Source organism: Sodiomyces alkalinus, assembly GCF_003711515.1.
Source record: "Sodiomyces alkalinus F11 unplaced genomic scaffold SODALscaffold_1, whole genome shotgun sequence".
In the NCBI taxonomy this organism is placed as follows: Eukaryota; Fungi; Ascomycota; class Sordariomycetes; order Glomerellales; family Plectosphaerellaceae; genus Sodiomyces; species Sodiomyces alkalinus.
In genome coordinates this window covers 3,215,921-3,228,145 of record NW_021167079.1, presented here as the reverse complement: position 1 = coordinate 3,228,145, position 12,225 = coordinate 3,215,921, and the positions used below count along the sequence as shown (strand labels likewise).

At 55.5% G+C, this 12,225-nt stretch overlaps 7 protein-coding genes across 7 annotated transcripts in view; 4 read left to right on the top strand and 3 right to left on the bottom strand.

The window, feature by feature from the left end:
- The window catches only part of SODALDRAFT_374965 (hypothetical protein), a gene marked incomplete at its 3' end in the record, with an annotated part of 3,659 nt that extends 1,583 nt beyond the window's left edge, over positions 1-2,076 (top strand). Inside the window, exons 4-7 of the mRNA XM_028614718.1 lie at positions 113-728; positions 815-1,065; positions 1,163-1,500; positions 1,610-2,076. Coding sequence (XP_028470484.1) covers positions 113-728; positions 815-1,065; positions 1,163-1,500; positions 1,610-2,076 — 1,672 coding nt within the window. The remainder of the gene's footprint in view (positions 1-112; positions 729-814; positions 1,066-1,162; positions 1,501-1,609) is intronic.
- Positions 2,077-2,106: 30 nt separating this feature from the next.
- Positions 2,107-3,012, bottom strand: SODALDRAFT_354841 (hypothetical protein; the record flags this gene model as incomplete). Its single annotated transcript, XM_028613763.1, has 5 exons — positions 2,107-2,189; positions 2,276-2,329; positions 2,389-2,532; positions 2,595-2,896; positions 2,960-3,012. 5 exons carry the CDS (start codon positions 3,010-3,012, stop codon positions 2,107-2,109), a joined length of 636 nt encoding a protein of 211 aa, XP_028470483.1.
- Positions 3,013-3,753: 741 nt separating this feature from the next.
- On the top strand, positions 3,754-4,281 carry SODALDRAFT_326833 (hypothetical protein; the record flags this gene model as incomplete). The annotated part of the gene is made up of 1 exon (XM_028610275.1): positions 3,754-4,281. A coding segment is annotated over exon 1 (232 nt), but the record flags the coding sequence as incomplete, so codon positions are not given.
- A 631-nt stretch (positions 4,282-4,912) lies between these two features.
- SODALDRAFT_326832 (hypothetical protein) lies at positions 4,913-5,209 on the top strand. The gene has a single exon (XM_028610274.1). The coding sequence runs from the start codon at positions 4,925-4,927 to the stop codon at positions 5,096-5,098; it is 174 nt and encodes a 57-aa protein (XP_028470481.1). The 5' UTR covers positions 4,913-4,924; the 3' UTR covers positions 5,099-5,209.
- A 17-nt stretch (positions 5,210-5,226) lies between these two features.
- On the top strand, positions 5,227-8,037 carry SODALDRAFT_341990 (MFS general substrate transporter; the record flags this gene model as incomplete). The annotated part of the gene is made up of 6 exons (XM_028613062.1): positions 5,227-5,321; positions 5,397-5,463; positions 6,457-6,563; positions 6,668-6,682; positions 6,814-7,399; positions 7,493-8,037. Exons 1-6 carry the CDS (start codon positions 5,292-5,294, stop codon positions 8,035-8,037), a joined length of 1,350 nt encoding a protein of 449 aa, XP_028470480.1. The 5' UTR covers positions 5,227-5,291.
- SODALDRAFT_326831 (acetyl-CoA acetyltransferase) lies at positions 8,008-9,707 on the bottom strand. The gene has a single exon (XM_028610273.1). It carries the CDS (start codon positions 9,472-9,474, stop codon positions 8,218-8,220), a length of 1,257 nt encoding a protein of 418 aa, XP_028470479.1. The 5' UTR covers positions 9,475-9,707; the 3' UTR covers positions 8,008-8,217.
- A 249-nt stretch (positions 9,708-9,956) lies between these two features.
- Positions 9,957-12,023, bottom strand: SODALDRAFT_326830 (2,2-dialkylglycine decarboxylase). Its single transcript, XM_028610272.1, has one exon. It carries the CDS (start codon positions 11,702-11,704, stop codon positions 10,349-10,351), a length of 1,356 nt encoding a protein of 451 aa, XP_028470478.1. The 5' UTR covers positions 11,705-12,023; the 3' UTR covers positions 9,957-10,348.
- Between the last annotated feature and the right edge of the window lie 202 nt (positions 12,024-12,225).

Sequence of the window (12,225 nt, the reverse complement as noted above, 5' to 3'; positions counted from 1 at the left end):
TTTTTTTTCTTTTTTTTTTCTTTTTTTTTCTTTTTCTTTTCTTTTTTTCGTTTCTCTTTTTCTCGTGCCCCCTGAGCGGCGCTTCTTTTTCCCTTCTTCTCTTCTTCTCTAGACAGGTTGCTATTATGGTGACTAACGCAGACCTTTGCATAGGAACAATTCGGCGTCTCGAAAATGAACTTAAGACTCTTAAATATCAAAAGAAGGACGCCAGAAAACAAGCAACTGTTCACCGTCGCCTCGTCTCCAGAGCGATGAAGCTTCGGACCACCAAGTCGAAGCAAAGAGAACGCCACAGGTCCAGACTCATTTTCCACTGCACCACGATGCGAAACTCGGCCGTTCAGAAGCGCATTGTGAAAGACTTTGAGCATCGTCAGCGCAAGTTCAAGGGCTCCAGGTCCTCCGACGCAAGTGGTGATAGAAACGATGAAGGCGTCGAGGTCATTCCCGTCAGCACGGTAGCTTTTTGGCAGCTGCAGAAGAATGAAAGGATGCCCGGCTTCCCGAGGGATGTGTATACAGGGGTCCCTCGAACGAAGAGTTGGCTGCAGGAGGCAACCCTTGGTCGACGGGAGGAGCATCTCGATTCCGTCCTAAACAGTTACGCCACGCTTCTGAATTGGATTCAACACTGGTCCCAGAGTCAGAGTGTTAAAACGAATATGGGCTTCACCAAGGGGGATGTGGAGGAAATATTGACCCCCGTCCATGAAAGGTTCCGAGAGGTATTAGAAGACTCAGCCCGCCCCATCCATACAACATTGAAGCTTCCAAGTCTAGGAGAAGATGACTGACTTCACGCTGCCCATAGCTGCTTCAGGCTCAAACTGTGGTCGGCTTCCACGATCAGATCATGGACATCGATCCACTGCGCAATAAAGACGATCTCGCTGAGATCTGCAGCAAGAAAGCCAAACGAGTTGTCGGCCGATGGCACCTCCTGTACCCCGAAAGCGAAACAAACACAACTCACATGCATTGGCAAACGTATCAGGCTAACATCCGGCGGGATGGAGGTCCTTTTGCTGGAACAAAAAGCGAATACCACTGGATTGAGCAGCTGTGAGTGTCTAGACGCTACCTTGTACTGCAAACTTCGAGGCGCGAGATGCAGCTTTTTACGAGACCCTCCTGGAGACCACTGGCTAATTCACCGTAGTGTGATCCCGGTTCTTGAACTCATCGTCGAGCAATGGGACGAGGAGTTTAATAACAAGCTACCTGCCTTGATCAAACCGATGACAACGCGAGTCAGCCTCAACTGGGATAGCTACATGAAAGAGATCTCTTCTAATCTGAAGGATCTCGATGACAAGCTACTGGGCCCCTTTGAGCGCTGTCCATCTTCATTCCAACCCATCCAGAAGAAACTTGGCGACGAGGTGCGCCGGATTCTGGGGAACATTGCCGGAGAAGCTGCGCGCTGTCGGGTCAAACTCATTAGGGACCTCCAGGATTCCATGCGTCCCATTTTTTATGAGGCACTCTCCGTCCGAGGTATGTGATCCATTCAGATAAGAATTCGCTTGGTTCCCAGCCCCTCCTTTTTTTGTCTGTCTTTCGTTTCCCGGGGCCTACTACAGAACTACTACTAACGGCCGTTTAGTAAAGGGATCGTATGCCGCCAGGAGAGGCCTCATCATGACGAAAGCTCTCCAAAATGGCATCGAGATGTTCCGTATAGCGCTGCACAAGATGGACAAAAACCTCCGTAAAGACAAAGCTCAGTTGCCGGAGAGCTTCGCATCCCTCGCGGCCACCATCTCCGAGTCGGTTCGGCTTCAACTCTCGGCGGTCTTTGAAGGCGTCCTCCCCCGGGGCACTGGAAGCAAAGAGGGCTTGAGCAAGAGAACGAAGATCCAACTACGGAAAGAGATTCAGATGCTTGTCGTCCAATGGCAGGCGAGTTGGAAGGCCTCTTGCGGCGGTCTGGAGTGGGTTGAAAGACCCGATCCTTGCCATGTCCCCAAGGACTTTGACAACGAGGAACTGGATGTTTCAGAGACATCGGGGAGTGAGACGGATCCTGGTGATCTGGACGACATGGATTTGGACACGGACAATGAAGAGTGATTTGGCTGTCGGCTGTTTATTTGTTACGTTTTATGTCGTAATGGTCTGTATTTGTGTGGAATCGGGGATGTCGATGGCATGGCATTCCATATGAACGTGGAAGGCTTCTACGACTATGTGGCCTGACGGAGTTTATTGATAGCACTCACTGCCACTCTTATGGCGCTCATAACTGAGAGAAGCACCTCAGGACACACACTGAAGAGCTTGACATAAGTGTGACATATGCCCTTCAACATCGACACCTCTCTGTCTGTCTCATCTTAGTACAAAGTAGTCCCACTTCATCAGCTATAACCACCGACAACGAACAAGAATTTAGCTCTAGCGGCGCGTTGTTCATGCCAGGGAGGAACGAATTCCGGTCGATAATATCCGTGAGGAATGCGGCGGAATCTGTGCCCACATGCAGGCCAGGCTGTTCGCAGCATTCGGCGAGCTGAACAAGTATTCGGCCTATCTGACTGAGAAGTTTGCGCCGAGTCTCTCGACAACAAGGAGTGGTCTCATTCCATTACAATGGCGTTCCTCGTATCCAGGTGGAGATGATGTACGGATATGCGATGGGATGGATTGTCCAATGCAGAGGACTATGATATAAGATTCGGTGACTATGTGGAAACTGTCTTGGTCGAGGGGTTTCAATATTACGGCCTCCTCTTCTACAGCCTGCATGATGTCCTCTGGTAGGTTACGTCTTGTGTGCAGCGGAATGCGAACTGCCCCAATGATGCCGTTTGGAAACTCGACGGTACACCCATCGTTTTCCAGAAAGCGGAACCTGTTCCGTGCCAAAACAGAATAAGGCGAGAAGGCCATCCTGGGTGAGAGAGTTGATGATGTCGAGAATCTTTTCGGGGGTAATAGGAGTCAATGGCCACACCCATTGTCGAGGCGGTGGTTGATGTCAAGAAGGTTGGGGACTTTGCAAGTCATACTGGTGTGAATAGAGCCTATTATGAAGGAATAGTCTCTTAAATCGGAGTGAGGTCGCCAAGTGGCGGAGTACTTATCGATGTGGCTCTCGTATTCAATTAATACCGTCTGTGAAATTAAACCTGCTATTGTATTCTCTAGGTTTGTTTATAGTGCCCTGCCCCTGACGCTGGCGCGGCCATTTAAACTTTAGGCTCAGAACGCGCCCCTGGGCCGGTCACCTGACCTGCCCATGACTCCGTATATTCTGGAAATTTAACGTGTCGTTAGGTAGGGACTGTCTAGAAAGCTAGAAAGGCACCGCGCGTCGTCTCTAGACGGTCCCTTCAAAATGGTTCGTGCTTTTTGTTTGAAAACAGTGAACAGTCCCCCCGGCGGGATACAGTACTAACGCCGATTTCCCCGCGAATTAGACCCCCACTTCCCCGCGTTGAGCGGCACCCCGGCCCACTTTTGCCGGACCCTAAATCTAGGCCCGGACTACCAACACCCCCGATCCGGGATCTACACTGCACGTCGTATTATATTTATATTACCCTGAAATCGTCCTAATTGAATAGGGATTGTCTCTTACGTGCAGCTTTAGTCGGAAGAACTGATCGTCGATGGGCTGGTTTGCATTCGTGCATGGAGGTTGCGGGCGTTGAGAACTTGAGTCTGTACAGTTTACCTCCAACGCCCGTCCAACAGACATCATGTGTTCTCCGAGCAGGCGTTCGTTCTCTCCCGTCCTACTAAGCCATCTTGCGGCGAAATGTCGGCATAAAAACTGAAAATTCCCTGTGCAATGCTACACTGCGTATCACTTCGATTCCTCTCGCAACGTCGAGGAAAACTTCGGTCCCCCCTCCCCTCGCTTGTCACATCTGACTGCCACATCTTCCTACTCGGCTTCTGCTTTGATTTTCCAACTCTCATCAAAATTCGGGTTGTCTCCGCTGCCATATCAACATTATCAACCACCTTGAAGGCGGAACCGTACACCGAACATGTCCTCCGAGAAACGATCCGAGGCCGGCGGCCTGGCCCCGACCAGCGCAGAACAGAAGCCAATCTCCCGGGAAGAGGATATCGGCCGAGTTAATACCATGACTGCCGACGATATGGATGAAAAGAAACCCATTGAGGACATTGGGGAAAGGGACTATACCGGCGTAGCGAGGAAGGCTGACCCCGAGGAGATCAAGATAGTACGGAAGCTAGACTGGCGAGTCATGGTGAGCTGAAGCATCTGAATAATGAACCTTCTGTACTTCCTCAACTATGTAGATAGGAATGCCATCCCTCAGGCACGTCTGAATGATCCCGAAGAGGACCTCGGAATGACTGGGACACAGATCAGCACAACAGTCTCCGTGTAAGACGACCGTCATAGATTCATAGCCCCAAACCCCAAGAAAACGTCGCTGATACTCTATTTTAGTTCTATCCCGGCGGGACCTACATGCTATCCATCTTCTACACGAGAAGAGGTATGTTCATGTTCTGCCAGTGCCGCCAGTCACTCAACCGCCAGTTAATAAACTAGCCCCTAAAACAGAGGTAGCAGCTCGCATTGCCGTGCTTTACTGTGCCCAAACTCTAGCCACGGGGTTCTCAGGTGTTGTAGCCGCCGGTCTCTTTGCCGGGTTGGACAATGTTCGCGGTCTTCAGGGCTGGCGATGGTATGAGCACGCATCATATCACGATATCCCCACTACTTTCTATTCTTTTTTCCCCTCTTCCTTCTTAAATAGCACAGTATTATTTGCATGACGAGACCTAACAACTGAACACTGCACTTCCCAGGCTCTTCCTTCTCGAAGGCGCAACCACGGCCGTGGTGGCTTTCCTCGGTTTCTGGCTCCTCCCAAACACGCCCCTGACAACGCGCTGGCTGAGCGAGCGTGAGAGGAATCTCGCCCACAGACGCATGGAGAAGGACAAGGTATCAGATGCGCTGGCCAACAAGGCATCTGCCCTGGACGGACTCAAACAGGCCTGCCGGGACAAGCGCACATGGTTATTCGTTCTCATGCAGTATTTCCACTTGTCTGCCTGTTCCTTCAACAGTTTCTTCCCGACGGCCGTATACGTGCCGTTATAACCCGACATGGTCCATAGACGAAAGCCACGAAACCAATGCATGTCTACAGTCTGCTAACTAACTGGGTAATATGCAGCGTCGTGCGCACTCTCGGCTTCGGCACGACCGTCACTCTCCTCATGACTTGCCCTCCCTTCATCATCGCCGGCGCGGCGGGCATCTTCTTCGGCTGGAGCTCGGGTGGGCGTCCTCTATGCTCTCACAGACTGTTGAGAAGAAGGCGGTATGCTCATATTTATTCGTCCAGTAACCTGTGCTCCCTTCTTGCTTCATGTTGTTCTGCCCCCCTGGGTACAAGAGAATTAACTCATCTGATGGCTGTTCCGTTCAAGGTCGTCCTTGCCCTGACAAACGTCGGAGGCCAGGTCGGCTATATCTACGGCGCATATCTCTGGCCCAAGAGCGACGAGCCGCGTTACGGTATCGGGTTTGGTGCGTCGGCCGGCTTTGCTTTGGCGTCCATGTGCTGTGCCTGGGTCATTCGTGTCCTCTTGATTCGGGAAAATAAGCGACCTGGACTCAAGGCCAGTGCTACCAGCGAGCACGTCAACTTGTACGGGTACTAGCCCATTGGGATTTTTCTAGTATCTCATGGTGTGATGAACATTGAAGATGAAGTTTGCTATTCAGGTCGGGGTGGTTTGAGAGAGAGGAGGACGACAAGGACGAGGGAACGTTGGGAGAAAGAAACATATATCGATTAATATTAATATACCTGTGCTACCTATTTAGGCAACTCCGCTAATTGGACGGACTGTCTTGTCCGTCGGAGAGTATTACTCCGGAGTCCGGGCAGAGTGGATACATACAGCCCGGGGAATTTTCGGTTGGCTCGGTCCTGACGTCCGCTCCTGTCATCGTCATTCCGTCCTCCTATAACATTATTCGTATCCTGACATGACACCAAGACGCACTACGTACTTCGCACAACACCATCAGCATACCTCCAGCGGCCAGCCCCAGGAAGGCGACGGCGAGCGCAAATTCGCAATATCCTACTGTCCGCCACGACTCACGACTTCCAAATCCTCACGCATCACAGCGGCGGCCATTTGGTTACTGGTAGCGTACCGCAGTTGAGGCCCGAGGGACTCTGTTGGCTGTCATGTCACAAACTGCCACCATCACCCGCCCGCCAACTGTTCATACTCTCTCCGGCAAGGGAACTACGCCAGATGCCTCTGGGACAGATGGCATAGAGCTGGACAGGCTCTCGAGCGGAAACTCAGACGAGAAGAGGGACGTGTCGTGTTTCGATTCCAGCGGCCGCAGCGACCACAAGGTAGCGACTGCCCGAGACGGTTCTATGGAGGAATCGGGAGTCCCTAGTCCTACAGGCCCACCGGGAGGCCGGATAGCCCATGGGGAGGTTGAGAGGTGGAATTATCCTCGCGGTAATGTTCTCAGGCTTGCATTTGCTTTTCTGACTTTTATTATTGCCGGCATGAATGATGCCGCTGTTGGTGTGAGTGCAGGTTCACCGCGGCCCCCCTTTTTCCTTTCTTTTTTTTATTTATTGTTTAGAGAGGAGCAGATAAATGAGAAAGACTGACCTAACCACGTCCCTAGGCCTTGATCCCTTATGTGAGTTCATGAATTCTCTCAAACATGATGGGGGAGCATATGCATCAGACTATTCCAGGAGGCCACGCCCCCCTCTGACACCTGACACCTGTGCTCCCACTCAACACCGGCCCCTTCTAACCCAGTCCCAGCTCGAAGAATACTACGACCTCAACTACACCACCGTCTCCCTCATCTTCCTTACCCCCTTCGCAGGCTACTCCCTCGCCGCAATCACCAACGCCCGCATCCACGTCGCCCTGGGCCAGCGCGGCGTCGGCGTCATGGCACCCCTCTGCCACATCGTCACCTACACCGTCATCGCCGCCGCCCCGCCCTTCCCCGTCGTGGTGGCCGTCTCGGCCATCAGCGGCTTCGGCAACGGCCTCGCCGACGCCTGCTACTGCGCCTGGGTCGGCGCCATGGACAAGGCCAACCAGATCCAGGGGTTCATGCACGCCTGCTACTCCCTCGGGGCTCTCTTCGCCCCGCTCATCGCTACCTCCATGGTCGTCTCCGCTGCCCTGCCCTGGTATACGTACTACTACCTCATGATCGGCCTGTCGGCCGTCGAGTGGGTCGGCTTGACCGTGACGTTCTGGCGCAAGACGGGCGCTGTGTATCGGGCGGGGCACCCGCGGGATGCTGATGCGAAGGGGGCGGGGACGAAGGATGCCGTTAAGTCTAAGGCTACTTGGCTCTGCTCTCTCTTCTTTTTCACATACATGGGTGTCGAGGGTATGTACTATTCTCTTTCCCCCCTTTTTTTCTTCTCTCCCCCCCCCCTTTTTTTTTTCTTCACCTCTCCCAACCCAGCTAACGTCCCCCTAGTCGGTCTCGGAGGCTGGGTCGTAACATTCATGCTCCGCGTACGAGACGCGAGCGCCTACGCATCGGGAATCTCAGGCTCCGGTTTCTGGGCCGGCATGGCCGTGGGCCGGGCGGCGCTGGGGTTCGTAACCGAGCGGTTCGGCGAGCGTCTCTGCATCAGCATCTACCTCGCCTGCTGCCTGGCGCTGCAGCTCCTCTTTTGGCTGGTGCCGCAGTTCGTCGTGTCGGCCGTCGCTGTCGCCTTCCTGGGCTTCTTCCTCGGTCCCATGTTCCCCGGCGCCGTCATGGTCACCGCCAAGCTGCTGCCCAAGGACGTCCACGTCAGCGCTATCGGGTTTGCCATGGCCATTGGCGGCACGGGGGGGACGGTTTTCCCTTTTATCATTGGTGCGATCGCGGCTGGTCGTGGCGTGTGGGTGCTGCAACCTATTATTTTGGCGCTCATCGGCGTGGTCGCCGTTGTATGGTTCTTGTTCCCTAGGATCAAGAAGAGGGACGAAGAAACTGTAGATGGTGCCACCCAGACAGAGACATTGTCGTCTTGAGTGGTCGTTGGTTTGACCACTTGTTTTGTCTATGATAAACTACTATGATGAAATGAAGAATTGAAAAGTTCCGGATACAAACGCCTTTTTGTTTTGCTTCCGTCCATCCATTGCTGACCCCAATATGGTCGGCAGTCTATATGTTACATTGGGCCAGGCGAAACCCGGCTTTTCCTCCCTTTATTCCCGTACAAATACGCCTGCCATGCCCATTCCAGTACCCACACACATGCTGACGACGCCGACCTCGCCACCGGAGCGGCCCAGGCCATGGAGCAAGGTGCTCGTCATGCGCGCGCCAGTGGCGCCCAAGGGGTGACCCAATGCGATAGCGCCGCCGTCCGGGTTCACGCGACCCTCCTGCCAGGCCTTCTCCAAGCCGAGGGCACGTAGGGTGTAAATAGACTGAGAGGCGAAAGCCTCGTTGATCTCCCAGCGGTCCACATCCTCGTTCTGCAGCCCCAGCTGGCCCAGCAGCTTGGGGATGACGACGGCAGGACCGATACCCATCTCGTCGGGCCGGCAACCGGCCGTGCCAGCGGCGACGAACTTGCCGATGATGTTCCCGGAGAGACCCAGCTCGGTGGCCGTGCTCCGGCGCATCAAAAGCGCGGCCGCCGCGCCATCGGACACCTGTGACGAGTTACCGGCCGTGCTGGCACCATCGGGCTTGAAGGCGGGCTTGAGCTTGGCGAGGCCCTCGACGCTGGCGTTGGCGCGGATGCCGTCGTCGCTGGTGACGGTCACGGTCTGTTCCTCGCCGACCTTGTTCCCTTGCTTGTCGACCTCCTGGAACCGCGTGCGCACGGGCACGATCTCCCGGGCGAACGAGCCGTCCTCGCGCGCCTTGGCGGCCCGGCGGTGGCTCTCGACGGCGAAGGCATCCTGGTCCGCCCGGGAGACGCCGTACCGCTCAGCGACGTTCTCGGAGGTGAGGCCCATGGGCATGATGCAGTCGCGGGCGTCCTGGACGGGGGAGTCGCGCAGCTCGGGCCAGAGGTCGACGGGGATGGCCTTGCTGCCGTAGTTGCGGGTCATGCTTTCCATGCCGGCGCCGATGCCGACGGAGATCATGTCGGTGCGGATCTGCGAGGCGATGAGGGCGATGGACTGGAGGGAGGACGAGCAGGCGCGGTTGACTGTGTAGAAGGAGGTGGTGTTGGGGTAGCCGACGTGGTTCATGGCCATGCGGCCGGCCTTGGAGCCTCCAAGCTCGGAGAGTACGACACCGACGGCGACATCGTCGATCTTGGAGGGGTCGAGGTTCGGGTTGGCGTCGAGGGTGGCTCGAAGGACCACGGACAGGAGCTCCTCCGGGTACGCGTCTTTCAGCTGGCCACGGTAGGAGCGGCAGATTGGTGTTCGTAGGGAGGACAGAATGACGACATCGGACGGGTTCTTCTTGAGGACCGCGCATAGACCCCGTGGGAGGGACATCTTTGGCGGTGGGAGGGTCCGAGGGGATCTGCGATGGGACCGAGGAGGAGGTCGTCGGGTAGAGTCGATGGATGTCCGCCAAAGGAAGTGCGAATGTGCGATCCTATAAAGGCGAAATAGGTATCATGGAACACCAGAATAACGAAGGAAAAAAGAAGAGAAAAAAAAAGAACAAAAAAGGAGAAAAAGTAAAACGGAAGAAGAAGAAGAAGAATAACACGGGTGAGTTTGTAAGAGGGGGGTTTAGAGGATGAATACTTTTCCACTTTGTTCCCGATGTTGTCCAAAGCCGAAGCCACAGCCGCTGTGGGGGCGTGTGGGGGTGGCACTTGGAGTCGGCATTGTGCGGGGAAGTCACGGGTATTGGCACGTGGGCATCATTGACAGGTCACGTGTTCGCTCGCCAAGTTCTCTGGCCAACTCCGACTCCGAGTTCTAATGTCCAACCCTCCATTTTCAACATCTCCCCCCTTCTTACCGTCCCAAGACTCAACGGTTTACAGTGAATTTCAGAGTAAATCACAGCTATGGGCCTCAATCCGTTTCGTAACCATCTCCACCGCCATGTCGTCGCCTCCATTCGGACCATTCCCGGAGAAATCCCTCTCGTGACTCGTCCTCGACTTCAAAGTTCATGGTCGCCCAGAGTCCCAGACCCTGGAGCCTGGAGGCTTGCTGCTTGTGTGACGAGATACTGCCTTTTGGTGCCCAGAACTGACACGAAGAATGAGGGGTGAGCATGCAGCATCATCGGAGTCATTACGCCAAAGACCGATGAAGAACTCGACCAGCCGCAGATGCATCATGCATTCTATAATCTCTACTATGCCTCCGACGCCAACCATGTGTTCCGGTCAATCTAATTATCTCTCAGCTATGCCGTCCCATTAGCCAACTTTCCCTCCTTGAGGACATGTGCAAAAGCTTCATCCAAAATCCGGATGCCCTCCTCAATCTCCTCCGGCGTGACCGTCACCGGCGGCGCCAGGCGGAAAACGCCTCCCATGCCCGGCAAGTTGACAATGTTACACGACAAGCCCAACTCCATGGCACGATCCGAGACGGCATGTCCGATATCCGTGCCGGGAGCCCGTGTCGTCACATCCGAGATGATCTCGATACCCTGGAGCAAGCCCTTCCCCCGGACGTCACCCACGCACCAGTACTTCTCCTTCAGCTTCAAGAGACCGGCCCGCAGCTGCGCCCCCCGCTCGGCCGCCAGTCCGCACACGTCATCCCGCTCCACAATCTCGAGCACCTTATTCCCCACCGCCGCCGTAAGCGGGTCGTTGATATGGGTCGTCAGCCACAGGAACCCAGCCTCCCGGCACCCGCGCTCGATCTCGGCCGTCGTGCACACCGCCGCGAGGGGCAAGCCGCACCCCAACGTCTTGGAGAGCGCAAGGATGTCGGGCACCACGCCGCCGCCCTCCTCCTCGTGCTGGAACGCGAACATCTTGCCCGTCCGCCCCACGCCGGTCTGCGCCTCGTCGAGGATGAGGAGCATGCCGCGCTTCTTGCACTCCTCGCTCATGCGCCTCAGGTACCCCGCCGGCAGGTCGAGGATGCCGCCCGTCGAGAGGATGGGCTCCATCACAAAGGCCGCCAGGGACCCCACGCTCTGCCGGTCGATGAGCGACCAGCCGTACTCGAGCTCCGCTTCCCAGTCGTACGACCCGCCGTCATCGGGCTTGCGGAACGGCGACCGGTAGGCGTACGGCGCGGGGAAGACCAGGTGGCCCGGCATCGCGGGGCCGCCGTGCTTCCGGCCCGCCGTGTAGGTGGCCGAGCCCGCGCCCTGGGTCAGCCCGTGGTAGCTGGCGGAGAAGGCGACGATCTCGAATTTCCCCGTGTAGCACTTGGCCATCTTGATGGCCGCCTCGATGGTCTCCGAGCCCGTGTTGAGGAAGAAGGACTTTTGCAGCGGCCGGGGCAGGAGGCGGCCTAGCCGCTCGGCGAGGTCGACCACCGGGTGCGTGATCATGTTGCAGAGGAGGTGGTCGAGCTCGCCGATCGAGTCCCTGACCACTTGGACAATCTCTGGGTGGGAGTGGCCCAGGAGGGAGCTCATCTGGCCCGACGTGAAGTCGAGCATACTATTGCCCTCGGCATCGTAGAGCCTGGTACCTTGGGCTTTGGTGACAATGATGGGGGAGTAAGGCACGCCGGTCTTGAGGAGATATTCGTCGCTGCGAGACCAAAACGACGACTCCTCCGAATCAGAAGACATGACGTCTGATGGATGGTATAGATTTGGGAGAGGCACGGCTTTGAAAAGAGATTATAAACCCCCAACACTTCTGATACTGCTGAAGGAAGCAGAGAACGTATTCTTGAAGCTTCGTGAAGGTCTGAGGGATGATGTGAGGTGCATATGATGATATGGGCGGGCATATATAGTCCGCTGATACCACATGCACGTTGACCAGACTGAGCATTCCCCGCGGCCAACAGAAGTCGGCTTATCTCACTACTCTCGTTGGCGGGAATATCGTCCATGGCGGGGCCCATAGGGGGCAGATGCGCTGTAGTCACGACTCACGAAGCTAGCCTTCGTAGCTTGCCCGCGGGGAACTCTCCATCTCCTTGGCCGCGGAAGCCAGCAGAGACCCAGCTCCCCCCCCTTTTACCATAGTCGTCATTTGTTCAACCACTTCGTCATGGGCGGCAGCTAGTGATCAAAAGGAGTAAAAAGGCGGATAAACAGGTCGAATGTCCAGTCTTCGTGTTAACATCGGTGTCAGGGGCCTC

Excerpts from the sequence above, each read along its gene's own strand:
- SODALDRAFT_326832 (XM_028610274.1), top strand. The coding sequence starts at position 4,925 with ATGGAGAAGGACAAGGTATCAGATGCGCTGGCCAACAAGGCATCTGCC.
- SODALDRAFT_326831 (XM_028610273.1), bottom strand. The coding sequence starts at position 9,474 with ATGTCCCTCCCACGGGGTCTATGCGCGGTCCTCAAGAAGAACCCGTCC.
- SODALDRAFT_326830 (XM_028610272.1), bottom strand. The coding sequence starts at position 11,704 with ATGTCTTCTGATTCGGAGGAGTCGTCGTTTTGGTCTCGCAGCGACGAA.